The 27,618-nt window shown below is 33.7% G+C and overlaps 5 protein-coding genes and 1 non-coding gene across 8 annotated transcripts; 2 read left to right on the top strand and 4 right to left on the bottom strand.

The window, feature by feature from the left end:
* Positions 1-54: 54 nt before the first annotated feature.
* Egh (beta-1,4-mannosyltransferase egh) lies at positions 55-4,950 on the bottom strand. Of its 3 annotated transcripts, none has more exons than XM_070664022.1 (3): positions 4,624-4,950; positions 3,199-4,007; positions 55-3,035 (listed from the first exon to the last, which is right to left on the bottom strand). In XM_070664022.1, the coding sequence occupies exons 2-3, from the start codon at positions 4,000-4,002 to the stop codon at positions 2,463-2,465; spliced, it is 1,377 nt and encodes a 458-aa protein (XP_070520123.1). In that variant the 5' UTR covers positions 4,003-4,007; positions 4,624-4,950; the 3' UTR covers positions 55-2,462. The 3 variants fall into 3 exon arrangements, with proteins under 3 accessions (XP_070520123.1, XP_070520121.1, XP_070520122.1); XM_070664020.1 differs by lacking the exon at positions 4,624-4,950 and adding an exon at positions 4,095-4,538; XM_070664021.1 differs by lacking the exon at positions 4,624-4,950 and having other exon boundaries at positions 3,199-4,539.
* A 1,960-nt stretch (positions 4,951-6,910) lies between these two features.
* Clu (clustered mitochondria protein homolog) lies at positions 6,911-18,046 on the bottom strand. Its single transcript, XM_070663986.1, has 17 exons — positions 17,674-18,046; positions 13,265-13,545; positions 12,633-13,055; positions 11,970-12,336; positions 11,680-11,816; positions 11,164-11,444; positions 10,949-11,075; positions 10,400-10,574; positions 10,121-10,323; positions 9,881-10,037; positions 9,566-9,771; positions 9,188-9,394; positions 9,011-9,109; positions 8,487-8,831; positions 8,076-8,348; positions 7,851-7,976; positions 6,911-7,773 (listed from the first exon to the last, which is right to left on the bottom strand). The coding sequence occupies exons 1-17, from the start codon at positions 17,777-17,779 to the stop codon at positions 7,120-7,122; spliced, it is 4,167 nt and encodes a 1,388-aa protein (XP_070520087.1). The 5' UTR covers positions 17,780-18,046; the 3' UTR covers positions 6,911-7,119.
* A 204-nt stretch (positions 18,047-18,250) lies between these two features.
* Positions 18,251-19,777, top strand: Denr (density-regulated protein). Its single transcript, XM_070664046.1, has 5 exons — positions 18,251-18,603; positions 18,821-18,905; positions 18,979-19,161; positions 19,223-19,362; positions 19,457-19,777. The coding sequence occupies exons 1-5, from the start codon at positions 18,502-18,504 to the stop codon at positions 19,499-19,501; spliced, it is 555 nt and encodes a 184-aa protein (XP_070520147.1). The 5' UTR covers positions 18,251-18,501; the 3' UTR covers positions 19,502-19,777.
* Crcp (CGRP receptor component) lies at positions 19,414-20,376 on the bottom strand. Its single transcript, XM_070664049.1, has 3 exons — positions 20,178-20,376; positions 19,836-20,103; positions 19,414-19,732 (listed from the first exon to the last, which is right to left on the bottom strand). The coding sequence occupies exons 1-3, from the start codon at positions 20,183-20,185 to the stop codon at positions 19,625-19,627; spliced, it is 384 nt and encodes a 127-aa protein (XP_070520150.1). The 5' UTR covers positions 20,186-20,376; the 3' UTR covers positions 19,414-19,624.
* Positions 20,377-20,541: 165 nt separating this feature from the next.
* Trnaw-cca (transfer RNA tryptophan (anticodon CCA)) lies at positions 20,542-20,613 on the bottom strand. Its single transcript has one exon. It is a non-coding gene; the product is annotated as a tRNA-Trp (tRNA).
* Positions 20,614-21,115: 502 nt separating this feature from the next.
* Positions 21,116-27,456, top strand: Glu (structural maintenance of chromosomes 4-like protein gluon). Its single transcript, XM_070663985.1, has 8 exons — positions 21,116-21,781; positions 21,843-22,034; positions 22,127-22,303; positions 22,447-22,739; positions 22,828-23,107; positions 23,191-23,787; positions 23,910-26,191; positions 26,703-27,456. Exons 1-8 carry the CDS (start codon positions 21,536-21,538, stop codon positions 26,839-26,841), a joined length of 4,206 nt encoding a protein of 1,401 aa, XP_070520086.1. The 5' UTR covers positions 21,116-21,535; the 3' UTR covers positions 26,842-27,456.
* The last annotated feature ends 162 nt before the right edge of the window (positions 27,457-27,618 follow it).

Raw genomic sequence — 27,618 nt, 5'->3', positions numbered from 1 at the left:
TAAACTCCCCTCCCTCTCCCTCCTTCCCCAAAAAATATTTATAAGGTAAGGGAATTTTTACTTTCAATTTTTTCTTTATTTTTGTCAATCATATATCATTCAAGATTCTTATATTATTTTTATTATAGTCAGTTGTAATAGTTATAACATTTAAAAATTGTATAAGTATAATTTTAATAATACTAATTTTTTTTATCTTATGTTATATGATATGACAAGCACTATGTAATATAATGATTCAATCACCGATTAAATTATTGATCTCTTAAGATAAACCGATTAATTAGTACATTATACGTATGTGATTTGTTTATATCATTAAAATAAAATGTGTACGTATGATAGAAATAAAATTATTTGATAAAAAATAAGTTAACAGTTACATGTTATGTAAAATGACATTAAAAAGTTAAATTGTTTATATTACATAAATTATTCTTATTCTTCGCGTTACAAAAAAGACGTACTGTCATTTTAATCAATCTAATTTATTACCTGCATGATTCAGAAATTCTCAAACTCGTAAGTAATGACAAATAGACATACACTTTCCATTTTGCTTCTGGAGAATAATTTTAAGTTAAACATTTTTAGCTAATTCCAAGATGCGTGTATATAAATTTATTAAATTTTTTTACATTTATCTTAAAAAATATGTTTAATCTAAACGAGTTTAAGAAATCCTGATTACATTTATTTTTCGAGTTAATATAATTTTGTGTGCGTTAATGTTGTCGTTAGGCTAATGAAATGAATAAATGGCTGAAATACGAGACTAGCATGCAAACGGACTCATTTAATTTTTACTGACAAAACAAATTTTTTTTAAAACATATTTCGTGTATACGAATACCTTATTAACATTATAGAGCCCAATGCTCGAATTTATGTATATGATTAATCATTGGCAATCATATACTTAATTGCGAGATTATAAAATAACTCAATTATAACAAAAAATAATTATGTGTGAAGTTATATAGTTATATCAGTGTTAATTCTGTGTTAGCATTAATATGTTTGTAAATGTGGAACACAGTAATTTAAAATTGCATTAATCATTAATATACGTTTAGCTACATGTAAAATAAATCTGTTTTTTCTTTTTTTTTTATTTGAACACAAAATATTTGGAAATAATATTTTTTTATTGTATTAATAATGTTAATAGAAGTTTATATTAATTATTATTATATGTGCATGTGATAACGGAAATTTGACGTTGACTAGATATTATAAGTCTTGCTAAATGTATCGCTTTGTTATTTCTAAATTAACTTCATTATTTTGTCATAAATCATAAAATATTTAAGTTCTAAAAACGTACATTACATGTGTGATATATTGTTTCATAAAATTTTAGGAAGCCCTTGTTTAATAAGCTCAAAAATCGTAAAAAAAAAAAGTTTAAAAAGTAGGTTATTACACATGTCGATACAAAATATTTTAATAATACATAATTGTAAGAAAGTAATAATTCTTTTTTTTCACGAATAATATTCTTTTGACATGCATAAATAGATCATATTACTAAAAAAATTTAATATTAAATTTTTTTTATGTTAAAATTTATCACTTTTTCACATAGTATATGTACATTCATAACTTGATATTATAAATGTATTATTATAATTTGTCATTAAGTAAAAATATGTAAAGTTTAAAATTATGCAAAATTTTCATATCTGTATACAATACCTTGTATACAATACCTTGGTATTAATGAAATATTTTGTAATTTCCATCTATAATATACATTTATATATCACTTAAAAAATTTATGTTTATATTAAATGTAATAAAAGTGTGTGTATCTTTTAAACAAGGACGTTTTGTTTTTAGATTTATCACAGTTTTCCGAATTAATGATGCATTCAAAGAACTTATTATTAAAAAATTAAAAATGTCTAAGTAAAAATTAAACATTTAAAATCCTAGTAATATCAAATTATGATAATATGCGTTCGTGAAATAAAATTAAAAGTTGATTATTGAGAATATGGCAAAAATAAAATTTTTGAATGTGATAAAAATTATACATGAAAAGGAACGTGAAAAATGATATGTTACGTAACGAATGCTAAATATGTACAATTTACATGAGATCAAAGTATATAAAATGACATATAATTTGCACTACGAGAATATGATATTGGTATAAATAGTTTTGACATACTAATACTTTTAACAAATTTGGCAATACTGTAATGCCACTGTAAAATATGTTTCTAATACTGTGCCTACTTATTGTGCCATACGTTACACTTTTTATGTTTGCTCGTTTCATAATTGATCGATTATTTTAGCTTAGGAATTTCGTACATAATACTAATTATAAATATTTTGTTTGTGACAGTGGTGTATGTTTTTTATACAAATTTACAGGTACTAATTTTGCATATTAAAAAAATCATGCTGTTATTAAACTTGCACCGGTTAGTTAATTCTAAACCTACAACCCATCATACAGTTACGGGCGGCCTGTACTCTTTGTTAACGACATAAAATTTGTGTTTTTGACCGAATAAGCCCCATATCACGGCTACGTTCTCGATGATTATATTAAACGGAATAGTAGACAGGGCACCACATATACATAACATGAATCGAGCAACACCAAAACGATATAGAGAAAATGATTTAACTACTCCGAACACATACATATAAATATTTACCGCGCCGATAAACGCGCAAAGAAAGTCAATCAACGGTGGGCAATTAATTGGGCATAATCCGGCCAAAACAATATTAGAAGTAGAGAGAGGCATTGTCACCCACGAGTAACACGAAATACCCAGCAACAATTTCTTTTTCAATGGAATTGCTTTGGAATGCACGACAAGTAATATACCTTGCAACCATCTTTTTCTCTGCTGAACAAAATCCCAAAGTGTAAACGGTGATTTTTCCCACATTTCGCCATCTACAAAGTTGAATGTATATCCTTGGGTAAACGCCTTCATTGCGAAGAAACAATCTTCTGCAACTGATCCATCTAATCCATTATTAAATGAAACCTGTTTTTCTGCTCCCATCTGTAATAAATTTTGAAAAAACGTAATATAAAAATAGCAAAATCAACATTTATGTAAAACATTACTTTATTATTCTGAAATTGTATTAAAAAAAAAAAAAAAAAAACAGGTAACGTGCATATTATTCGACATAATTTTTCGTAATAAAATTATCAGTAATTACCTGTGTGACAACGTATGACCCTTTCATGCTAAAAAATGGCTTGTGAAACATAGTAAATTGTAATCTTAACTTTCCCATATCATCTGCCACTCTGAAACTATCAGCCAAAGTTGTAATCCAATTAACAACATCCTCATTAGCATATGTAATTAGCCCTTGACCAAATTGATGTTTGCCATCCAATACAAAGTTCAATATTCCGCGAACGGAATTTTCAGTCATTAAAGTCTCCTCGTCAAGGTGAACGATCCAATCATGATCGGCCAGTTCATTTACCGAACTTTCAAGGCAGTATTGTAAAGCACGAGCCTTAAATAAGGCACCACTACTTGTGCGATAATTCGGCGGAACGACGACTTCTCGCACTCTGCGATGCGGCGTTAAACCTATTGGCTTATCGCTCACCACTTCTATTTGGAAGTTCTCGAGACCAGCCTCGGTGCATTTATCTAAGTTTCTTTTCACGTTTGTCTTTACTAATTGTGCATAATCTCCGCGCGTTACTATTCTTATACAGACAAATGGTGCTAGCAGCGGCGAGCCTTTCAAGACTACTTTATCAGGGAATGCATTATATATCGTTAATCCTATAAAATTGAATAAAACTTGAGGCAATGAGAGAAACGTGACTGTGCGTAGCAGGTACAAAGTGATTGCACCAATAATCCCGTATCTCGCCCATGCGTCAATCTCCTCCTTCTTGTCCGCGTTCCATCGAAGCCCTCCGGATACGAATTCAAATATCAATATAACCACAAGCAGCAGGCAGCAGTGCAAAATATGTTTCGTTGCACTGTTCAACATTATTCCTGAAAAGTATAAATTCACGTTTAATGAAATCGCATTTTTACTTGTTCGACGTAATCTACAAACGTGCAAAGTTTACGGTGCAATACTTTATTCGTGAATGTCACTTGCTATATAATTGTCATGGGATTCCAAATATCGTGTATCGTAATCGTGACAGTTCTCATTAACCTAAATTATGGCAGTCGGTACTCAGCGAATGACGAGAGTAACTATATTCGAACTTTGCTGAGTAAATTGATTCGGCCTTCAACTCTGTCGAACAATACGCGCGTAATGCATGTATCGACGTACAAGTAGTAACGCAGCAACTAACAGTAACATTACCGTATGCACATACGTATCGCAATCAGTTGAGTCGCCAATAGAAGGCCGTTACTCGAGTAATTACAAAATTAAAATTAGCTCATACAATATGACTCAGAATCTCCTTGAAGAGATAACGTATCGATAACTGAGGCGTAACGAGTCCATCGAATAAAAACCGCTGGGTATTATCGCGACTTAACCAAGGATTAATACGGGAAACATCTCACATAATCATGAATTAAAAAACCGATGGCAAAGTATGTGCATCACGGCAGTTGCGTTCGCGCTTGAGCAAAAATCACAACTCACACGAATCTCGCGTGAAATTAATCAGCTTTGACGGGTGGGCAAGCGGGAACGCGTCTCCTCCAACTGCCTCCAACGGCTCCAAGTTCCAACCGTTCTAACTATCGGCGAGAACCATAAACGTGTTATACGTTGTAGATCGGCAACTTCACAGTGCACAGATTATACGGAGTGCTCCATCACGTGCGGAAAGCCTCTCGGATCTGAATATTAGATATTGAGAAGACAATTTTGTTTTTCGTTTTGTGGTAAATCCGAAGGAAACTGGCCGCCTCGCCGGTCGCCCTGAAATTTTAATATATTGTAGTGAAACAAATTAAAAATGAGAGAAAAGGTTTTACATAGTCCGTCGAAGTTTCAGAAAAATATTTTTTAGCAAGTCATTACTGTAGTTGTAACTGTATGGTAAAAAAATTTTATTAAACAATAAATAAGGAGCAAAAAAGTTCTGAAAGTTCTTGACTCGTATTACATATAAAACAATTTATTCCATGCAACGTGTTAAAGAAAGACAGTAACAGGATAATATACGTAAATTAAGTTTGTAACATTCTTTTTATCTAATAATATGCGTAAAATTTGTGTAACTTTATGTAGACTCCTTTTCTCGCCATTATAATAATCATATATATTTTTCTTCATATGTCGTATAATTTGGCTAAGTTCAATGCGGTAATTTGCCATTATGATAATTATTGCAATGCGAAAATGTGTCTGTCGAGAGAGACTGTGGCAGATATTGAAAACTGAATCAATCACTTAAATTTTTTTTCTTTAGTATCATTACAAAAAAAAACTTGTCGGTACTCTCTATTCAAGTCTAAAATCTCGCATAAATTTCACAAGGGATGCAACGGGAATAATGAGTTCTATTTTTCTATTTTTTTTGTCTTTTTTTTCCTTTTTTTTTTTTCTTCAATAATTGAAAACGATACTGCACTATCAGACTATCGATGTCGCGGTATTGCTCTTTGGTCAAACTGCGGCGACAGATTTAGAATCTGACCGCGCCGAATAAATCCATGGAGCGGATAAAACAAATTATAATATTAACAGCAGGATAACAATTAATCGGCTCATTTACTTATGGTCCTAAGTGTATAATCACGTAACTTAAAATCAGCTATGATACACAATGACTCGATTAACAATTGCGCCATTGCGTCCTAAATTATGAATATTACCAGATAACAATACCATTTGCTACATCATACTATTATTATCGCTTTTGATATTGCATAAGATGCCCTACCTTTATATTAAGCAAGCATGTCAATTGAGAAGAAAAACCTGAACTAATATCTACAAAAGAGGAAGCACTTTCTCGCGAATTGTAATGAAACAAAAAAGGTGTATTATAGTCGTATCGATTAGCTGATAAATATCGTAATACTTTCTGTCTTCTATTTTTTTTTTCTTTTTTCTTCCTTTCTTATTGGTTTAACAATTATGATGAAGGATATAATGACATGCTTCAATGGCACAATATGGTCTATTTAAAAAAATAAAAATTAATGAACCATTGAAGACGAATTCGCAAACAGTTGCATATGCTACTGTATATTAATATAAATTAAAGCCTGTGTACACATATCTACGTTGCACAACTGATTTAATTGATAATATATTTTATTTAATTATTAATATATACTCGATATTTTGCGAATTCATCTGTTTATGCACCTTTAAGTAAATTTATAAATTTGTTCTCGGTAGCTGCACTGCTGAACCGATGCACACTAGTGCAATAAATTAAAGTAAAACAAATATATCTTTTTTTACTCTAACTTACTGCACCAGTTGAGCTACTGAGAACAAACCTTATGTATAACAGCCTTTAATGAACACTAACATATTAAGAGTGTATCGAAAGGGTGCAAATTACCTTTAAAATAATAAGGAAAAGAAAGGTAATTAGGTAAGAGAATCTAATACGCATTTGGTCAAGTTTGAACATTACTTAATTAACAACCCGACATCGTCGTATTTGTATCATCGGTATTTTATGTCGATAAATAATTTGAGCTTTTAAAAAATGTAATTGCGCGCGGGCGCAGGTAAAGAAATTTTATTGCTTCTTTGATTTCACGCACTGGCGAAAAATGGAACAACCTTTTTTTATACTTTAACTTCTTGAAAATATAATCTTTAGTAGATTGCTTTCCTTAAGCGACATGGCATCCTTGTTTTTATATACATTCGACATAAATATGTGCATGCAAATTTAATCTCTACGAATACAATCCTTTTTTTAATCTTCACAAGCACATTTCTATCAACAGTGATAATCTTGTATTATTTTTTTTTTTTTTTTTAGTTTTATCCTGATTAAGTTTAAACAACATAACAAAAACGGTGCAAGTACTAAGTATGTGTGTGTATCATACGCGACAATCCTTGCATGAAATCGTCATCTTCCACGATGGAGGACTAGGGCTTAGAAAAAAAATTAAAAAAAAAGGAAAAACTACTAATGTTCGCCGTCAACAAACGGAAAACTCAGCTCTTCGTTGCCACATCCAATTCTAAGGCGCCATTTTCATTAACTTCTAAGTCTTTTGTTTTTTGCTCGATCTTCTCAACTTTTTTCTCTATTGGTTTCTTTATTTCTTTATCATCCTTCTTAGTGTCTTTTTCAGTAATTGCAGAGATGACTTCGCCGCTATCTGGCGACTGTTCCTTTTGCCGTTTCTCAATCTCTGCCTTAAAGTTATCGATGTCCTGCTGACTGATTTGTACAAAGAGAATACCGTTGATAACGTTGAGCATGTCTAACACCGATCCCATACTAGGCGGCTGCACCTGAATCGGTGGCAGGCTCACGCCTGACTTGCCCGTGTAAATCTCGTTCATTTTCTTTTGTAGCACGACTGCTTGTTGAGTTAAATGACGTAAGCAATCACTACTTTCTTTTGTTTTTTCGTGCTCCTCGCCCAGTAGCTGCTTATAAATCGCATAGGTCTCCTTTTCGTTGTTTAGCGCTGCTCGAAAGTCACCCATGCACGACTGCGTGCGTGCTACTAAATGATACGATACCGCAACCTTTAACGAGTGAGGACCATGATAACGTAAATTCAAAGCTAATGCGTGTTCTAAGAAACGTAACGACAGCTCATATTCACCAACTGCGTGCAGAATCAGTGAGATATTGCTCTGAAAGAAAGAAATATTATTATTCGAAATATTATTATTATAAATATTTAAACTAAGAATAATTTAATAAGACTTACATCGAGCAAGGCCACTTCTGGATGATCCTCACCACAAACTAATAATGCGAGATAACGTGCTCTGTATAGTAATCTTAATGATACAGACACTTGTCCATTGGCAAAGGAATATAAGGCGAGATGTATCTGTAAGCAAAAAATAATACGTTAATATTATTATACCGTAACTGAATTTTTTTTTATATTACCAATTAAAAATATAATTTTAATATAATAATAATTTACATATTCTGTGATGGTGTATGAATGATCGATGCCATTAACTCTCTCCGACATGAGAACTGCCTTTTGCTGAGTAGCAAGTGCCTCCGCATGATCACCCATTATGTAATTCAACCTTGCCAACATTCTAAGACACTGTGCAATTTCAGGATGCATGGCACCATAAACGTTATTCAGAAGATTTAATGCTTCGTTGATCAATTCGTATCCGTCTTTTAAATATCCTTGTTGAATTTTGTTTTGGCCAGTAGTGTAAAAGTTATATGCGTCGCTAGCCTAAAAAAAATTTAGTTAAAATGTTTTTTACTATCACACAAAATGTTTAAAAAATTGTACTTTAAATTTTTAAAGATTTAGAAATTCTTTAAAGTGCCAAATATTCGAATAGTAACCATTTAAATAGGAACTACTTACTCTTGGATTGATATGTTTAACAACGGGAAAAATATTCAATATATCTTCTTCAAAAAACGTCACTCGGTTCTTGTTTTCAAAGTTGTATTCGCGTAATAATATCTGAATACCGGTTTTAATGCAGAAGCCACGTAACAATGAAATTTTTTGTAGATGGAAATATTCTATCGTGGCTTCTAAAGATTCTGGGCTTGGTGTTTCCCAGTCATAATAAGCTTTTAAGTCACCCTTAATTTGCTGCCATAACGATTTAGGCGTCAACGACGCCCATTCTACTTCAGACTGCTGTGGCCCATTGTTCCTTCCTTTGCGTTTATTACGGCGCTTAGCAGTTTTGCTCTGAAGCTAAAATAAAAAATTACATATACATTTATTTATTAAAATTTTTTACGATTTTTCTAACTACTATTTTATATTTATCATCAATAAAATAACAATTCCTTTCATCATTTTAACTTGATTGTAAATTAATTAATAAATTTATAATTAAATAAAATTAGAAATAGTATTATAATCACTTATACCTCTTCTAAATTCTGTTGCGGGTGTATAATTTGTGCCGAAGACAGCAAACAGTTCAAAAAGTGACTTACAGCTGCAGAAAGACTCATTAATTCTGTACCCTATAATATATTCATAATTGTTTCTTGTGTGTTCGATAACATACCGTAGTTCTATTTTTATAAAAGTAAATATTGTACCTGCATATAAGATGTAAAAATATGTTTAGCGGAACGAAGGATAAGCTCAGATACAGCAATCCGATTGAGATATTGCAACTGTGGCACTGCAGCTAACATAGCTGCCAATTTACCAAGATAACGAACGTTAATGCCTTTACCATGGAGAGCCTCAACCAACGTACCACCATCCATCGCGGCTGCAGTGTGATCTAAACACTCCCGAATCTGAAATAGCAATTAAAAAAAAAAATACTTTAGATAAAAATTACAGCTCGATGTATGTAACTCAATCGAAAAATTGGGAGTTAATTTTATTTTAAAAAAGTGTTTTTACTTTTGTTTTACAGTGTAAAAGTTTTTTTGGTTTTATCTCATAAATCTTTAAAACAAACTTACAAACGTCGGCAATTGTACAGTGAGCAAAAAGTCTGCGGCATCTTTCACCAATTGTTTCTGCTTCTTTAAGTCGGGACCATTAGAATCCGGATGCTTAACGCCAGGTGAAAAGACGTCTGGGTTGAATCTCACGTCGAACTCAGCTTCTCGCAAACTGCCTACCGCCGCTGCTGCTCTTCGCACTATCTCCTTTGTGCTTTCCTCCACTGAACAGAATTAAGCTTAATTATTAACATAAAGTTCGCAATGAGCGCGCGATTGTCTCGCGCATTGAGTCGCAGCGTAATAATATGTATGAAAAAATACGATACATACGTTCTTGTTTTTCGCCGCCTGTGATCGAGTCAGTAATACTCTCAACAATTTTCTTAGCTTCATCGGCTTCTATTAAAGATTGAGTACAGTCTTCTTTGTTACTATCCACTGTTACAATCGCAGTTGAATCTTCTTTTTTTTCCTCTTTTCTATCTTCCTGAAATTATTGATTTGTATATATTTTGTAGATTTACTGTCTCTTTTGCATCGAAAGTAATAAAATATAATGTTTGTACATACCTTTGCAGTCGTATCTTTTTCTTTTTGAGATCTTCTAGCAGACGTAAGCTGTTGGAGATGAACAGCCGCATGCTTGATAAATTGAACATATCTGGCTTCGACAAACGAGTCTATGAGCTCTTGTCGTAAACAGGCTAATCTGTGCTTGTGTTCCACTGGAAAACCTAAAGCTCGTGCTTCTTTGCTCAGTTCCACACCTTCGACTGAATGAGAAAAACGTTTTCTAAATTAATAAATTTCTTTTTTACGTTACAGTATAATTAACTAATATCAACTTACGTTTCAGAAAATTTACATCGGGTGGAAAAGTTCTCAGCAGATCGAGCACATAATGCCGCGAATCGTTACCAATGATACCTTTGCATTCCACACTGCTGCAAAGTTCGATTTCTTCGTTTGCATCGTTGATTACTTTATGAGGAAGAATCTTTAATTGCTGTCCAGCTTTATTTAACTAAATGCAAGAAAATTTATAAAAATAAAATCAACCAATACTAAAGAAGGCTAATCTATTTCATTAATTAATTTTTTACCAACTTTTGTTGTAACAAAATCATAAAACAGTATTTATTTATTATATTTATCTTCTTCAAAATTTTATTTCTACGTAATTTTGTATCTATGAATTTTATTTTCTTCAGCAGCCAGTAAAATGGCAGGTTTTCTAGCCTGTAAATGTGACAACTTTAACACGGAATATTTTCGTTTACAAGTCCGACGCTCAATTCTTCCAGATTCGTTAAATTTAAGCAAAACTGCGTCGAATGAGCCAAAATTTATCGAAATCGAGGGTGAAACACGTATTCTTAACATTTACCGTTTTCTTACCAGTTCAAGATACTTAGGATGCGTGAGAACAGTCTTTCCGAAATCAATTGATCCATAGACTACCGATTGTTCTTGCTCTCGTTCCAATATACCTGGTATGATAGATTGCGCGGTGACACGATAGCCTCTAAAAATTGACAAAACAAATTATTAATTAAAAAAAAAAAAAAAAAAAGAAAATAAAATTATTTTTATTAAAAATTAAAAAAACGCACCTATAATCGATGACGACGGTGCCGAGAGTATACAGACCGGGCAAGTCCACAGCCGCATATACTCGAACACCTTGCAAATCGTTGCGAGGTGCAACAAAGGCCGCGGCGTCACCACCTAATTCTTTGTAATGATCGCGCACGTCAAAGCCAAGCGAAAAGAAAATGTTGTTCCAGATAAACATCTGCATTTTGGCCTCTTCACCAGGATTGATCGCCATCACATTGCCGTCGATAACTGCAACTGCTCCACGAGTGGCAGCTGCGACGAAGTCACTGTGAACCTAAACAATGTAAATATAATTAAAACTTATTAAAAAAATTTATTTTTGAAGTTCTTAAAAATAATGGCTTTTATTTTAACTATTATTATTTTATAATATGTAATTTTAATTTTAATACGTTAAAAAATACGTAGAAAATTATTATTCTTTGTCATTTATAAATTAATATAAAAGAAATAATTTATCACAAGTAAAACATAAAGAATATAATTTTCTGTCTAAAAATAAAACATACTTTGAAGATAGCACGCTCTCGTAGCAATCTTTCAGGAAGATTTTTACGTGGTAATTCCCTCGTAGTTTGTAGTTCTTCGTTCCAATCACGTGTTTGTCCCGGGATATGTTCTTCATATCCCAACTTTGAAGAAAAAGCTGAAAAGAAAAATAAACTTAATATACTGTAATACTTTTTAACAGTGCTAATAATTTATTAGCACTTTTAAGTAATTAAAATTAAATTCAGCTATCTTTTTCTTGATAAAATATTAGACAAGATGCTTCATTTACACTTTTTCCAAAACTTACTATCTTCTGCACGAATTGCATCAATAGTGTGTTCGATTTGTGGTGCACTCCAGGCATATAACTGATAAGGCGTGGCTACTCGCTCGAAGGGATGCCTCTGAGTCCTGCGCCGTTGCATAGAAGCAAATCCTCGTTTAAAGGTTGGACTAAGTTGATTCAACAATTCGATTAAACTGTGACATAAATGGCTAGGCGTAGCTGGTTTAGGATTAAACACTTCTTTGGTTGACTGATTAACAAAAAAACCTCTGGCACACGCGGTCAAATAATATTGCTTGTCCTCCAATGTGACCACATGTAAATATATCAGATCTCCATGAAGCTTTCTATATCCAGGTGGTGGATTCCATCCTGATGTCGTTAAGACCTAGAAAAAATGCAAAAGAAATTTAAAAACTTTTTTTTTGTAAAGTTAAAATTCTTCTTTTAATAAAATAAAAATATATATATAATATTAACGTTTTTTAAACAACTTTATCTAAAGATTTTCAAAGATTTACTTAAGTTTAGATCTTTTCAAAATCTGAGAAAAAAGAATGTAAAAAATCAGATATGCAACTTGTAATTAAAAAACAAAAAAACTTTCCCGAATCCCTTATAATTAAATCGTTAAATAATTTAATGATCAAAAATTATGTACACAAATAAAAAAAAATTATGTACTTTGAGACACGGTGGGCATTTTTGCTCTTTTGCCTGCGGTTGGAGAGGTAATAGAGGCCTGTCCCTACAACCAGGTATGATGTAATCAGGTGGGGTACAATCAACCGAATCTGCTCGAGTTTTCTTTTTCTCTAGAATATCGCCATTCGTGACAACATTGAGAAACGACAGACTGCTACATTCGACGCCATTGTAAGCATCCGCAGGATCTACGGACTTGAGCAGATCGCGTACATGTCGCACATGTATACGCGCCTCCCGCATCGTGTAAGGCTCTTCCACCACCTTGATGATCGAGCCGTCTTTCAAGCCTTCAATATTTTTTAGCTCGGCAAAGTTGTCCAACGTGTTGCCATCCAGCTGCAGTGAAAAGCATGTGCGATGACATGTGTCTTCACGGTCCATAAGCAACTGATGAATTTCCTGTAAAAAAAAAAATAAATTCCTTATTTTTTTAAATAATTGATTAGTATTAAAAATAAAGTTAGAAAGCTAAATTAAGAAAAGAACGTGTTGATAATAAATAATTAATACATTGTTAAATAAGTTAATAATATAATTAAATAATATAACCAGTATGCCCTCAGATAGCGTGTGCATGACATTTTTATCATTCAGAAGCAAATAATTACCTGTACAAGTTCCATGCTAGACACCTGAATATCAAAGGGTTCAGAACCGGGGCTAACGATCTTAACAGTGAAGCCCATGTCTTGAATGAAAACGACTTCTTGTTCATTCGAGACATCCTTCTCCTTGTCAGCATCTGTTTCTTTTTCGTTCTTATCACTATTCTTATTGTCTTCATTCTTTTCTTTTTCACCTTCCTTCGTCGCTTCAACCTCTCCTTTCTCCACAACGTTTTCCGTAGCTGTGCTCGTACTTCCGCTTTCTTCTGTTTCTTTTCTTGCATCTACAAAAAAAATTATTATAAGTATATACATAAGAAACAATTTAAAAAATATTTAATTTAAAACGATCTTAAATAATAAGATAAGTACAAAAAATAATTAAATTAAATTAAAAAATTAAATTGTAGAGTACAATTATTATCTTGCCCTGACACTGAAAGAGACGCAGTCCATTTTACTTTACAAGATATAAATATATCTCATAGTTCAAATAGTTTCACGTTGTCAGGCGCACTTTCCAATGCACTCTCTAGACGCACTCCCTCGTCATTCGCATTCACTGATGCGCTTATAAATAAGCGGCAAAGTAAATAGTACGCACTATACTATTTATATTAGAGCACGTGTTTGCAATACGCGTCGACTTCAAAAGACCAGCAATGATCTATGTCAAGAGAACACACCTTGGATATCCAGCAGCGATAATAGTAATGCAATTTTTTGTTGTTAAAATGTTCCATCTCGTCAATTCTTTCTCATTTATTTAAATTTCTATTTATAATATCTATAATTTAACTGTATCAATTCTCATTAAATTAATTCTTATTACTATGCACTACTTCATATACGGTGTTTTTTTATCTTATTTCATTCTTTTTCTTTTTTACAAAATTGAATTTATATATTTTATTTATGTGAGTTTAAAGAAAAAATCAATAAATAACGAATCAAATTTTTTAATTTGAATAAACGACTCTTATTAATTTTTTTTTAGTGTTTTTCTATGCATATAAATATTTAAATCACAAGTTAATTTTAATTAAGTAAGATGTGCAACAATTGCATGTCCTACGTAATGCACAGATATCCTTAAAATTAAATAACAAAAATTTTAAAATATTTCACGCACAATTCTTCCTTTTCGTTCCTTTTATTGGACCTTATCATCACTTTGCTCTCTTATCACCGAGTTATCATGCACGGTTCCATCATCATTCTGACTAGGAACGTTGTACTTCTTGTTATAACACCAGTATGTTAACATGATGCAGATAAGATATTTTATCGTAAAATAGTGTAATAAATAACAAAAAAAGTCTATGCAGGAAAGTATTACAACAATTACAATGAACATTATCAATAAATACATTTAGAAATAACACATTAATAATAAGATAATATAAAAATGTTAAGTTTAGACTTGATATTTTTAACAAATACTTGAAAAATACGATTTATACATTTTTATCTTGAAAATAATATTATAAGTAAAAATAAAGAAAAAGAGCTTAATTTGATAAAGATTAATGAAGAAAATTGACAAAAATTAAAAAAATTGTAAGTTCTAGCGTACGTTTTGTAACTCAGTTATCATAGTTATCTGTATTTATATATTATTAGTAACTTTAATGTCGAAAGATCTATTAAAATTGAACATTTAAACGTCATAAACGAAATAAAAATATTCTCACACAAACAACACAACTCACTTATGATAAAGACTGATAAATGTCTATGTGGTGACGGCGGTAGAACATTACTGTTAACAATTATTGAAAACGAATATTTATATTTCGCGCATCCATCTTTAATGTGGAACGCATTGATAAACGTCATTGTCAGTTTCATTCATGCGATGATGCAAAAGCCGCGTGGCTTTAAAATATCATTCATAAAACGCCTACGACCAGATGACCATTACTCGCGAATCGTCGTGCTTCTCTTTTCGCCACTTAATTTAATTTATCGGCGCATATTACTATGACCGAATCGTAATAATGCATTATCGTTACAATCAGCTGATTCTAGTAAGAAAATAATAAATTATCGCGTCTCTCGATAACTCTATAATTTTCACGCACAGAGCCTTGCAGCTTGCAACTTAATTTCCTATTTCTAATTTCGTACGCACACCCACACGCGCGTGGATTTTTGTATCGGATAATAGAAATAACAGAATCTGTGTCAAGAAATTGGAAAGACAAACGCGAATACATATACTTGAAGATAGATATATGGAGTAAACGGCTATACTATTTACTGCTAAATATAGAATTCAAGCGACGGGTTTACTGCACGAGAGTTATGCGAGTTTACGATGCGCGCCGGAGACACGTGAGGAGGATCGATTTAAACACACAAGCTCAAAGGTGAAAGTACGAGCGTCAGCTTGCTGCAATTGCGCCAGTTAGCCCGACTCGATTATCATCGAGGGATGTTTGTTTGACGTAGGACTTAACGGCACAAATATAATAGCCGACGCCGATAACCCCGGCTATCGATATTTTATGATTCTGCACGGACATTGTTCTCTCGATACATGTACATAAGAGACGGATCATTAACGCGAGACCCTCTTTTCTTCCACCTTCTAATTAAACATGCAAACAGACAAAGAGCTACACGGAGCTCCACTAACAGTGAAAAAGAGTTTTCAAGTCTCTTGTTCGAGTTTTCTGATGCAACTTATGAAATGTTTGAGTAATCAAACGATTCGTACGAATTAAAGTTTTAAAGATTAAGAATATATTAATTATATCTTAAAACAATTTCCTTTTTTTTATCTGCAAGAAATTGTTATAATTTTATAAATACCGAATCGTACATGTTATTTATCCATTCTCTCTGTCTCAATATTTTTTCCACTTGCATCGGATAAATAAAAAGAGAAAATTCTAATGAAAGATAATATTATTTTAGCTTACTAAGTTTCCAAAAAAAAAAAATAATAATAATTAATAAATAAAGTAAATGCTTTTTAACAAATATAAAGATAAATCAATTTTAAAAAATTATTCAAAAGATATCTAAATGAATTCATTACGATTGCATATATCAAGACGTCATATAATTACTATACATCTTAAAGACAAATCTTACAAATCATTCGAAATATTTTTAATCTGAGATGTCAACATTCGTCCTAATCATTACATTATAGATTGACGTCATTCTGAGTACTCATGTTGCATCAGACTCGATTTATCTTATGTTATATTATCATATTTCGAACCGTTAGATCACGTATAGAAATTCATCGCACGTACTGTATTACTGTTGAATTGACGTGTCCGATCTTAATCCATTCATAATCGCGTCGTACATTGTGTATCATAAATTACACTTCCTAAAAGGATTACGTCATGCTGTTAGTTTGATATTAAAATTCAAATTCGAGAAAATCTTATACACACGGTGATCTTGCGTCTATGCAGAATCGATGTTTTTGTCAAGCACAGCTAGAGATGCATTACGTAAACGCGATTACAGCACGTTCGTAGCGGGTTGTTTTTCACTGTGCGTGCAATGATCGCACGGGAACATCTCTTAGAACCGTTTCTGTTAATGCAAATTAACTTTAATCTCGATGTAACCCTCTTTCTATCTCGTTCCAATTTTTAGGAGAAAAAAAAAAAAAAAAATTAAGAAGAGAAGTAAAGAGTAAGTTATACCGAGATTTAAATGAATCTGAATCGCTGATCGAAGATATCGTCGTGAATCGGCCGAAATGATCACTTAAAGCTGCTCCACAGTTTTAGATAAATGTTCCTCACTCCTATCCTCCTCCGAGACTCTCGGCATTGCGACAAAGCGATTTTGTAATCCGTCGAGAAAAATTTCCTTCCTTCAAGAGTAAGCTTAGCGAGGATGTTCACAAATACAAACGATGGGATGTCTGGGTATACCGTAAGTATGACAGGGCAGAGAAAAAAAAATGGGAAGTAATACATATTCAACGTTTATCGAGAGAGAAGGAGCTTTTACAGGTCGGTGAGGAAATTCGTTCATTGGCGCCGCGGCGCGGCGCGCGTCTTCTGCTAGCCCATCTCCTCCCGCCGACGTCCCTCCTCCTGCTGCTCGCAGCTCACATGACCCTATCGCCGAGATTCGTGCAATTCGTGGGGTTACATAACGCGCCTCGCGCTCTATCTCGATCCCTCGCGCGTTCTTTCTCTCTCTCTTTCTCGCTCGATCGAGGCCGGCTTTGCGCTCAGCGAGCTGGACGAAGCGAAACGACCCACGGGACCGTCGTTTTTCATCCAGGATACGGCGCGAGGACGAGGCGGTCCTCGTCGGGGAATTACTTACATAACGGAACGCGGCGGGTTTCGATCCGCCGATTAACCTTAAAGGGAAGATATTCCCGTGCGCGCGGCGCTGCGCGAACGATTTAACTTATCGCCACTTACCGGTTACTTTAGTCGCCTCGTGCAGTGCTTGATCGCCGTTCAGCAAGGGTATCTTCGCGCCGCCGGTCTCCCTCTCGGACGTGTCGATCTGTGCGCCGACTGCCATCTCCGCGACTGAGCCACTCGGACAACGAAGAGGAGCGTGAACGATCAGGACGGCGACAGGGTATATCGTGACGGCGCGATTTTCCGTTCCTTCGGTTGCCTTTCTCTAGCTCGCGCTGACCTCGCAAGCCCCGTCCGTTCTTTCGCTCTTCTCCTCGCGATTCACGGTCACACGCACGCACACCCTTTTGAATCTTATACCCGAAACGGAGAGCGACAACGACGTCCGACTGTTCCTCTCCACGGGGCGGCACACTACTCCGGCGCGCGCGAATCCCGCGAACCGCACGTGCGTTTCGAACGGGGTACAAGGCTTGCGGCGGAGGCCAGCAATTCGTCCGCCGCGGCGACACCAGGCGTGGCGCAATTCTTACATCGGCACGACACGCGATTGGCCCACTCGATCCCGGCTCTCGAAACATTCGCTGGCGCTGCAATGCCTTTCATTTCCATAGCGCAGCGAGTCAGTCATAAGAAACAGACCTCGTACTTTGGAAATCGATCTTCAGGTCTCTGCGGTCTCTACATTCCTGGCGGCTCTTAACCCTAGCGGTGCTAGATCACGCGAGATATTTGTTGGTGCAATTATTATAACACGTGGAAATTGAAGGAAAACGTTGCGTTTCTAGGAGAACGCGATACGTACGTACAAGTAAAAAACAAAAATTCCGTCGAAAGATCCAGCTGTGAGCACCACGAGTAAGGTTAGACTTAGCTTCAAGGATGTCTGCAGAGGAACAGTCAGAGTTTCGATTAGGACCGGATCCTAATGTCACTTATCCTATTCAGGTTCAATATTGTGGAAATTGCTCACTGCCTATCGAGGTAAATTGTTAGCAATATTAATATATACAGCATGATGAATCATGAAAATTAAGACATTGTAATTAATTAAATATATATTTGTATGTTATAATTTTAGATTAGCTTTTTTTTTTTTTTTTTTTTTTTTTTGTACTCGGCTATTACTTATAATTTAGCCAGTGAACAAGCATTAATATCATTAATAAACTTTTGTTGAAATTTGATTATTGATTTTTAGTACTGTGAATACTACCCAGAGTATGACAAGTGCAAGCAGTGGCTGGAAAGAAATTTGCCTACTGAGTTTGAAAAGATGAAATTAGGTAATTAATAAAATAATCTGGAGCATTGTAAACCATTGGGCAGATGATTTGATTATACATCTATACATTCTAGCTACAGAGGATGGCTCCACTGAAGTCAGCACAGGAGAAGATGAGAAAAAACGTCAGAAACGTGGTGGTAAGGGTATGCTGAAAACTAAGAAAAAAGAAGATATACCTCGATTGGTAACTATCTCCAGGGCACCTAGAGGAAAGAAGAAATCTGTTACAGTTGTGACTGGTCTTAGCACTTTTGGTAATACCTTAAAATATCAAATTAAATTGCAAAACAATTAATATTGATGTACTTTTTATAGATATTGATTTAAAAGTAGCAGCGAAATTTTTTGGTAGTAAGTTTGCTTGTGGATCCAGTGTAACTGGCGACGACGAAATTGTTATACAGGGAGATGTCAAAGATGATCTGTTTGAAGTGATACCTGAAAAATGGCCACAGGTTAGTAAAAGTTCTTTTATAACGTGAAAAATGAAAACTTGAATACAAAAATGTTTTAACAGTGAATTTATTCTTTTTACCATTTTTTTTTCAGATTGATGAAGACTCTATAGATGATCTTGGAGATCAAAAGAGATAATAAGGCTATCCACTATTTCGCACATACAATAATTTAATTACACACTTTCCAGTCATGTTTATTATAAAATAAAATGTACATACATAAAATATATTTAAATAAGTTATTTTTTAAGATCTAAGATTAGGTCTCTTGTTCTGCATCTTGCTCATCTCCTGATACATTTGCTACAATTTGAAGCACAGTTTCCACATCTTCCTCTGATAGCCGTTCCTCGCTTTCTTCTACCATCTGTATGTAAAAATTATAGTAAAATAAATATACAACTGATTGGAATGTTCAAAGATTCATAACTTAATTACCAATCTATTAAAAAATTTATAGAAAAATCTACCAATTGTATTTCAAGTGGTGTAGTAGGGCAAAGGTTGAGAAGAGTAAGTTTTTCAGCTTTCGTTAGTTTTATTAACTCCATTGCTTTTAAAAATTCGCGAATTTTTTCTGGATTCTGCCTTTTGCATGGCATATCCTCTAAATACTTAATAGTTTGATAAGTAATGGTTGCAAGCTGATTCATCTCTTGTTTCTTATAAGACTTTGTGTCTTGCAAAATATTCAAGACTTCGTAATTACTCAGAAGAGTGTTCCAATTTCCTTTTATCCTGAAAGATTAATAATGGTAAAATATTTGTAATTATGCGAGTAAAACAAAATTTTATGAATATGAATAACTTACACTTTCATGACGTATCTTCTCAATTTAAAATAAGATTTACAATGAAAATTGTAATAAATGTGTTTCAATACATGCTTTATTATATAATTAATAATAAATTACGGCACTTTTAACCATTTCGCGTCTCGAGGTTAAGGATAACTATGATGACCGTAACAGTCTCTGGCGGCCGGTCGTGAACTACGAATTCTTATTGTCCATTTTACGGCTAAAACATTCCAACTTCATACATATACCATTGCTTAACAAATATATGTTAGAAAAATTTATACGCGATACCCGCGATACTTTCAATGAAAAAAATATATACGTAAGAACTAAAAACAAAAATTAATATAAAAGAAAAAGTAAAGAAAAAAATTCTTGACCCCGACGTGATTTGAACACGCAACCTTCTGATCTGGAGTCAGACGCGCTACCGTTGCGCCACGGAGTCGAATGAAATTTGCAATCGAATGCGCTCACTTCTGGCCACTGAACTCCACAGTATAGTTATAAATGCTCAATTAAACGCGCGTTTTTCCCATTTCTTTATTTATACTTGATAAACGAGTGGATTCGATGTATCTAAATAGTGGAATAAAAAATTAATTTTCTTTCTTTCCTTATTTTTATAAAAAACGCGTGCTCGTAAAGTAAGTACTTCAAAAGAGTTCTGACATCGTATGCAACGGTCAAATTCATTTTACCACCATTTTGCTCGTCTTGCTCAATTCTCGGCAATTCTCGACAGTGCTTTTTGCAAACGATTTCGTGTTGCGATAGCAAAATTGTGGGCAAATTGAAGAGACGCGATTCCCAGTAATAATCTGAACCTCATTTACATCAGGATAAACGCTACGTGTGACTGGTGAGCCGTAATCGTCGCTCGCTTCTGTTGGTCGAGCAGAATCTTGAATTAGCGACGCGACGCGACGCGACGCGACGAGGCGACCAGCGACTGTGGAGGCTGGAAACGTCACGACATAATTAATTTCTGGTAATTTTGTTAGTGCTACGGATTTCGTTATTGTTCGCGTGGCTCGATCCACAACCTTTCCACGGCGCAAAGCACGTCACACGCGGTGTGAAGCCGGTGAAACTGGGACATTTCCAGGATTAAGGGATTTGCGTTAAAATTTGGTGATTCGTCGACGAACTTTGGCGCGGGAAAAACTGTACGACGAGTGTGAGCGCGATTGTTCCACAGTGAGAGGGGACAATCCATTCTCGTGTTTTTTTTGTAAACTTTTAGATTAATTCATATTGATAATTCATACGGCAGATTTGAAGCCAAGACAATCGACGATGTTGATTTCGTGTAGTTAACCTCAATAGGTACCGCAAGATATATCGTACTTGTTACAAGCTAATCTGAGATGGCCAACGACTCGCAAAGGATAAGAAGCAACTCCAAGGAAAACGACATGGGAGACGCGCGAGATACAGGATACGACACGGACGAGGAAGGCGGTTTGAGAGTAGATGACGAGATATATATTCCACCACCTCTGAAAAATTTTTCTGAGATCAGTGAAGATGGACCCAGACTCATAATCACCAAAATTGTCAATGAGAACTTTAAGAGCTATGCTGGCACACATATAGTCGGCCCTTTTCGAAAGGTAAATATTACTGGTGTCTAAATTTCAAGTTTGATTATTCTGACAATTTTTTTTCTTATAGAGTTTTTCAGCAATAGTGGGTCCCAATGGCAGTGGTAAAAGCAATGTGATAGATTCAATGCTCTTTGTATTTGGCTACCGTGCTAGTAAGATCAGGTCAAAAAAGATCTCTGTCTTGATACATAATTCTAGTGAACATTCCAACTTGAACAGCTGTAAAGTCTCTGTTCATTTTCAAAAAATTATTGACAAGGTAGTAACATTAATAATATAGCATACAAGTACCAGTTCAAAAATTTTATTTGTACTGCAATAAGCTAACTAACTTTTTATTGCTTTTTTAAGCCTGGTGAAGATTATGATGTAGTTCCAGAAAGTGATATTATCATATCCAGGACAGCATTTAAGGACAATTCATCATATTATGAGCTTAATAATAGGAAAGTACAATTTAAAGAAATTGCCAAGCTCTTAAGATTTCATGGAGTTGATTTAGATTATAATCGTTTTTTGATACTGCAGGTAAAATTATTATATAGGATATTTCATTATTAATAAAATTCAGAGATTAATTTTATCATTTTTATGAATTTTACTTTTAAAATTATTTTAAAAAATTGTTGGATATAAAAAACAAATAAAAATGATAAAACTATTTCTTTTAGGGTGAAGTAGAGCAAATTGCATTAATGAAACCTAAGGGTCAAAACGAAAACGATATCGGAATGTTAGAATTTTTAGAAGACATTATTGGAACGTCTCGTTATAAAGAACCATTGGCGAAATTAGAGAACAAAGTCGAAGAATTAACAGAACGTAAATTAGAGAAATTACATCGTCTTAAAGTTGTGCAAAAGGAGAAGGAAGCTTTGGAAGAGCCTATGCAAGAGGCAATACAGTACTTACAAACAGAAAATGCAATAACTAGATTAAAGCATGAATTATATTTCTGCGAAAAGTAAGTTAAATACTAAAATAGTTTAATAATAATATTAAAATTTAATCTGATAATCGAATAATTAAAAATTACGAAATATTTTTGTTAGATTTGTAAAAGTAAAGGAGCTTACCGAATGTGAGGCGACAAAAGATAATCTGGACAAAGAACATTCTGCATTGATAGACGAAATAAATGACATTTGTAAACAGAAGGGAGAAAAAATGAAAATTATTAAAGAGCAGAACAAAAAATGGGATGGTTTTCAAAAACAGAAAGATGATGCTACAGTGAGATTTAATGAAGTGCGAAATAAAGATGAATTATTACACGCTGAACTAATCGAAACAAACAAGCGACGGAAAGATAACATGGCATCCGCTAAAAAGGTAATTTTGAACTTTATTATTCAACCAAAATTAATATTATTAAAGTTTTTTGTTTGTATTATATGTTTTATAATTGATAATAGGAAAAAAGCAGACTGGAAGAATTACTGAAGGTACCAGAGAAAAATACGCAAAATATCGAAGAATGTGAAAATTTGTTGAAAGTACATACAGAAGATAAAAAAAAAGAAGAAACTTTGTTGGCAAGTTTAATGTCAAATTTGGGTGAAAAGACAAAACCATTATTGAACGAACGTTCTGAATTAGAAAAAGAGCTGATATCTCTTAGAAAAAACGTAGATCAAGCGAAATCGGCGTATGATATTGCACAGTCTGAATTGGATCTTTATATATCAGTGGAAAAAAAAGAGACAGAAAAATTTAAAAATCTTGAAAAGTCCTTAGAGACAACTGCAAATACTCTGAAAGAACGACATAAGCAGTTGGCATTATTCAAAACTAAGATTCCAGCAACCGAACGTAGTTTGGAACAGGCCAAAAATGAACTGAATGAGGCAAAAACACTTGAAATTGAAAAAGCCACTCAATTGCAAAAAATGCGAATTACTTTTGAAGAGCAGCGTTCTGCCATGCAAGCCAGTAAATCACGGAATCGTATTCTAGATTCATTGATGAGAGAGAAGCGTGAAGGACGTATACCTGGAATACTTGGAAGATTGGTGAGTGTTACAAAAATTTTAAAAGCTAAAAGAAAATTATATTTATTAGTTAAATAAAATTTTTAGTGGATTTCTTTTTTAGAAGTAACATTTTATATGGGTGTTTTTTTATATCTATACAGGGTGATTTAGGTGCCATTGATGCCAAATACGATGTCGCTGTGTCGACGGCATGCGGTCCATTAGACAACATTGTTGTAGACACAGTAACTACAGCACAGCAATGCATTGCTTATCTACGACAACATGACATAGGACGCACTACATTTATACCTTTGGAAAAACAGAAGCACTTTCAGAATAAAATTAATTCTAAAATCCAAACACCGGAAAATGTACCTCGACTGTTTGATTTAATTAAAGTTGAAGATGAACGGGTGTTGCTGGCATTCTATTATGGTTTGCACGATACTTTGGTAGCAAAAGATTTAGATCAAGCAACACGCATCGCCTATGGTAAGACGCGTTATCGCGTGGTAACGTTAAAAGGCGAATTGATCGAACTCTCGGGCACGATGAGCGGTGGTGGACGTACAGTTTATCGAGGTCGAATGGGGCAAAAAGTAGTGAGAAATGAACCATCAAGTGCAGATGTCGAAAAGCTGCAGTCACAGCTAGATACTGTATTTGAAGAGTGCAATCAATTGAGAGCGAAACAGCAGCCACTGGAACAACAGATCCATGTGCTATCAACTGCCTTGAGAAGCATGCAGGTCGATAAACAGAAATTCGGTATCGAAGTGCAGACGTTGAGCGAAGAAGAGCCAATGTTGCGAGCACAACTAAAGGAACAGGAAAAAATTGCTGCCAACTCGATATCCGATCCTAAAAAGGTTGCGCAACTGCAAAAGTCGGTAAATGCGGCAAAATTGCACCTAGACAAAGTCGAAGAAAGCTCTGCTTCAATTGAAAATGAAGTGGAAATTATCAATAAGAAGATAGACAAAATTTCTGGCAGTCGAGTACGAGATCAGCAAGCGAAAATCACGCATTTGAATAAATCGATAGATAAAGTTAAGACAGAAATATGTCGTTTACAGGTGGCTATAAAAACTGCTGAAAGAAACGTTAAAAAAACAGAAAAGCAAATAGAAACTTTGGAGAGCGATGTACATGCCTGCGAACAAAGATTGAGGGAAATTCAGAAGGAAAAATCTGAGCTCGAGGAACGTGCTAAAATAATTCTAGATGAATTGAAAAAAGTCAACGAGGTATTGCTAGAACGAGAGAATTCTACATTATCTTTAAGAAACGAACTAAGCGAACTACAGGCAAACGAAGATAAGCTGAAAGTGGCAAAAATCGATCTAGATCAGAAATTACACGAAAATAAAAAAATGTTAAAGGAGCTTCAGCAATTGATTCCGCAATATAACCAGAAAATAGCGAGTTTAAAAATACATGAGATTCCTCACGAAGCTTTGGAGCCACTTAAGGATTGGACGGAAGAAGAGATCGCTCAATTAGATATAAATTCAGTAATGCAGAATTTACGAAAAGTAAAAAAAAAGCTACCCGAGAAAGTACCCAACATGCAAACTATTGCAGACTACCAGGAGAAGGATGCGGTATATATGAACCGTGCCGCTGATCTGGAAGAGACGACATTATTACGCAACAAGATGCGTGACATTTACGAAACTGCTCGACGACGCAGAATCCAGGAATTTCTGCATGGTTTTAGTCTAATCACTGCCAAATTAAAAGAGATGTATCAGATGATCACGCTTGGCGGTGACGCAGAACTGGAACTAGTAGATTCATTGGATCCGTTGAGTGAAGGTATTATATTCAGCGTACGTCCGCCAAAAAAATCGTGGAAAAGCATTGATAAGCTTAGTGGCGGTGAAAAAACTCTGAGCTCATTAGCGTTGGTTTTCGCTCTCCACCATTACAAACCTACACCACTATACTTTATGGACGAAATAGATGCGGCACTTGATTTTAAGAACGTCTCCATCGTCGGTAACTATATCAAAGAACGAACAAAGAACGCTCAGTTTATTGTAATTTCGCTGCGTTCGAATATGTTTGAACTAGCCGACTCTCTAATAGGTATCTACAAAACGTTTAACTGTTCTAAAAGTATAACTCTTCAATTGACTCAATATTACAAAAACAATGGTATCGAGCCTTCCACGCAGCTTACTTCTAAGACTTACGCGTCTCAGATCTCGCAGAAATCGAGATTACCTTTATCGCAACTTACCCAAACGAACTTGCGTAAAGAAACGACTACTACTGCAAAAAATAATAATGTGAACGAGATATTAAATAAAAAACCATCACCCGTGAAAGAACATGATGAAACGAAAGAACCTTCGCCAGACGAAGAAATGAACCCGAAGAATAATAACGCGACGAAGACACAAAGAAAAAAACGGTCGAAAAGTGATCAACTAAAGTGAGTATTAAAATATATATATATATATATGTGTAATTTTTTAAGATTCTAAAATTGTCACTACAATTAAATTTGTTTCTTGATTTACGTGAAATATTCGTTTTACATTCTTTTCTTTGTGCGATTGACATTAACATAAACGGAGTCTGTTGAAAAATATTTAATTTGTACATCTATTTGCTTTATTTGCAAAAAATTAATTTACTATTTGCTATTATATGGAAAACTATTTTTAGTCTTTTATTAAATAAATTACTAAACAATAATTGATCTTTAAAAAAAATTATTTTTTTTTAATTAAATAAGAAATAAAAATTAATAAAAAAAAAGATTGTTATAACTTTTGAGATTAGATATGAAGTATCTTGATTATACTATGTCATCATGTGGTGCAATAACTTTTTAGATCGATATTTTCTTGTCATTTATAATTGCCTAATTACATAAATTTGAAACAATTTTCTATTGTAAATTTTATATTGAAATTTATTTTTTATATTAATTGTTGCAGTCGTTCGGAATTAGCAGCAATATGTTTAACGCCACAGCGAACACTGCGGCGTTCCTCCAGAAATGGGCAAAACAGCAAAGAAGTAGAAGAGAATGACATTATCAAGGAACCTGCTACGAAAAAACAAAAGTCGATGTGACCATGTAATGTGACATTTACGCAATCAAAGAATAGGACATGTGAATTGATTGAACAAAACTGGAAACCGAAAATTAGTATAAATATCTATTATAAATTTCTAAAAAACAAATTTTATATAATGTTTTTGCACGATAAATTGCAAGTTACATTGTGATCTTATTTTGCATTTCTTTAGCCATTTAACATTGGTTGAGAATGTAAGATAATGCAATTTATTATGCGGAGTTATCGTATAGTATAATAATACTGTAGATAAAATAGGTGAATTATCAATATAATTTTGTTCGTAAAATTAATGTTTAAACATACAAGTTATCAATTTGTTCATAAACTTTTGTCCGAAATTTTCAGCACAAGTGTATAATACTGAGAATAACATTTATGTAGCGAAGTATAATACAGAATTTGCTTTTTTATTAGTACTTTCTGTATTTCTTACATATGTCTTTTCTGTTTGTAGATGTATATATGTATTTTTAAATATAGACAATACAACTTAATTTGATTAAGAAGAGCGGATCCATAATGGGTATAAAATACAGCAATATTTTTATACATTTATACATGTAGAAACTATATTAAAATATAAGTACTATTTAAATGAAAACTGAAACATGTAATTCACATATAATTATATTGAGTTAAATCTATTACGTACAATTTTGATTTATTTAGTTCTACTATTATTCATAATTAACACATGTATTTTTAATTGTAAGAATTATTAATGTGTACTTACCGATTGATTTCAGATGATTATTATGGTATCACAAGT

This window comes from Cardiocondyla obscurior, linkage group LG12, assembly GCF_019399895.1.
Source record: "Cardiocondyla obscurior isolate alpha-2009 linkage group LG12, Cobs3.1, whole genome shotgun sequence".
In the NCBI taxonomy this organism is placed as follows: Eukaryota; Metazoa; Arthropoda; class Insecta; order Hymenoptera; family Formicidae; genus Cardiocondyla; species Cardiocondyla obscurior.
This window is presented reverse-complemented; position numbering and strand designations above follow the sequence as displayed.

What these genes read in the sequence shown, in the direction of transcription:
- Glu (XM_070663985.1), top strand. Translation starts at nt 21,536, where the DNA reads ATGGCCAACGACTCGCAAAGGATAAGAAGCAACTCCAAGGAAAACGAC. An exon ending in ATCGTTTTTTGATACTGCAG is followed by an intron (nt 22,304 to 22,446) that starts GTAAAATTATTA and finishes TATTTCTTTTAG; the next exon opens with GGTGAAGTAGAGCAAATTGC. An exon ending in GAATTATATTTCTGCGAAAA is followed by an intron (nt 22,740 to 22,827) that starts GTAAGTTAAATA and finishes TATTTTTGTTAG; the next exon opens with ATTTGTAAAAGTAAAGGAGC.
- Denr (XM_070664046.1), top strand. Translation starts at nt 18,502, where the DNA reads ATGTCTGCAGAGGAACAGTCAGAGTTTCGATTAGGACCGGATCCTAAT. An exon ending in ATTGCTCACTGCCTATCGAG is followed by an intron (nt 18,604 to 18,820) that starts GTAAATTGTTAG and finishes ATTGATTTTTAG; the next exon opens with TACTGTGAATACTACCCAGA. An exon ending in GTTTGAAAAGATGAAATTAG is followed by an intron (nt 18,906 to 18,978) that starts GTAATTAATAAA and finishes TATACATTCTAG; the next exon opens with CTACAGAGGATGGCTCCACT.
- Clu (XM_070663986.1), bottom strand. Translation starts at nt 17,779, where the DNA reads ATGGCAGTCGGCGCACAGATCGACACGTCCGAGAGGGAGACCGGCGGC. An exon ending in CGAGGCGACTAAAGTAACCG is followed by an intron (nt 13,546 to 17,673) that starts GTAAGTGGCGAT and finishes TTTTTTTTGTAG; the next exon opens with ATGCAAGAAAAGAAACAGAA. An exon ending in AGGCGGCGAAAAACAAGAAC is followed by an intron (nt 9,772 to 9,880) that starts GTATGTATCGTA and finishes AATTCTGTTCAG; the next exon opens with TGGAGGAAAGCACAAAGGAG.
- Egh (XM_070664022.1), bottom strand. Translation starts at nt 4,002, where the DNA reads ATGTTGAACAGTGCAACGAAACATATTTTGCACTGCTGCCTGCTGCTT. An exon ending in GGTCATACGTTGTCACACAG is followed by an intron (nt 3,036 to 3,198) that starts GTAATTACTGAT and finishes AATTTATTACAG; the next exon opens with ATGGGAGCAGAAAAACAGGT.
- Crcp (XM_070664049.1), bottom strand. An exon ending in CACCACTTGAAATACAATTG is followed by an intron (nt 19,733 to 19,835) that starts GTAGATTTTTCT and finishes TTTTACATACAG; the next exon opens with ATGGTAGAAGAAAGCGAGGA.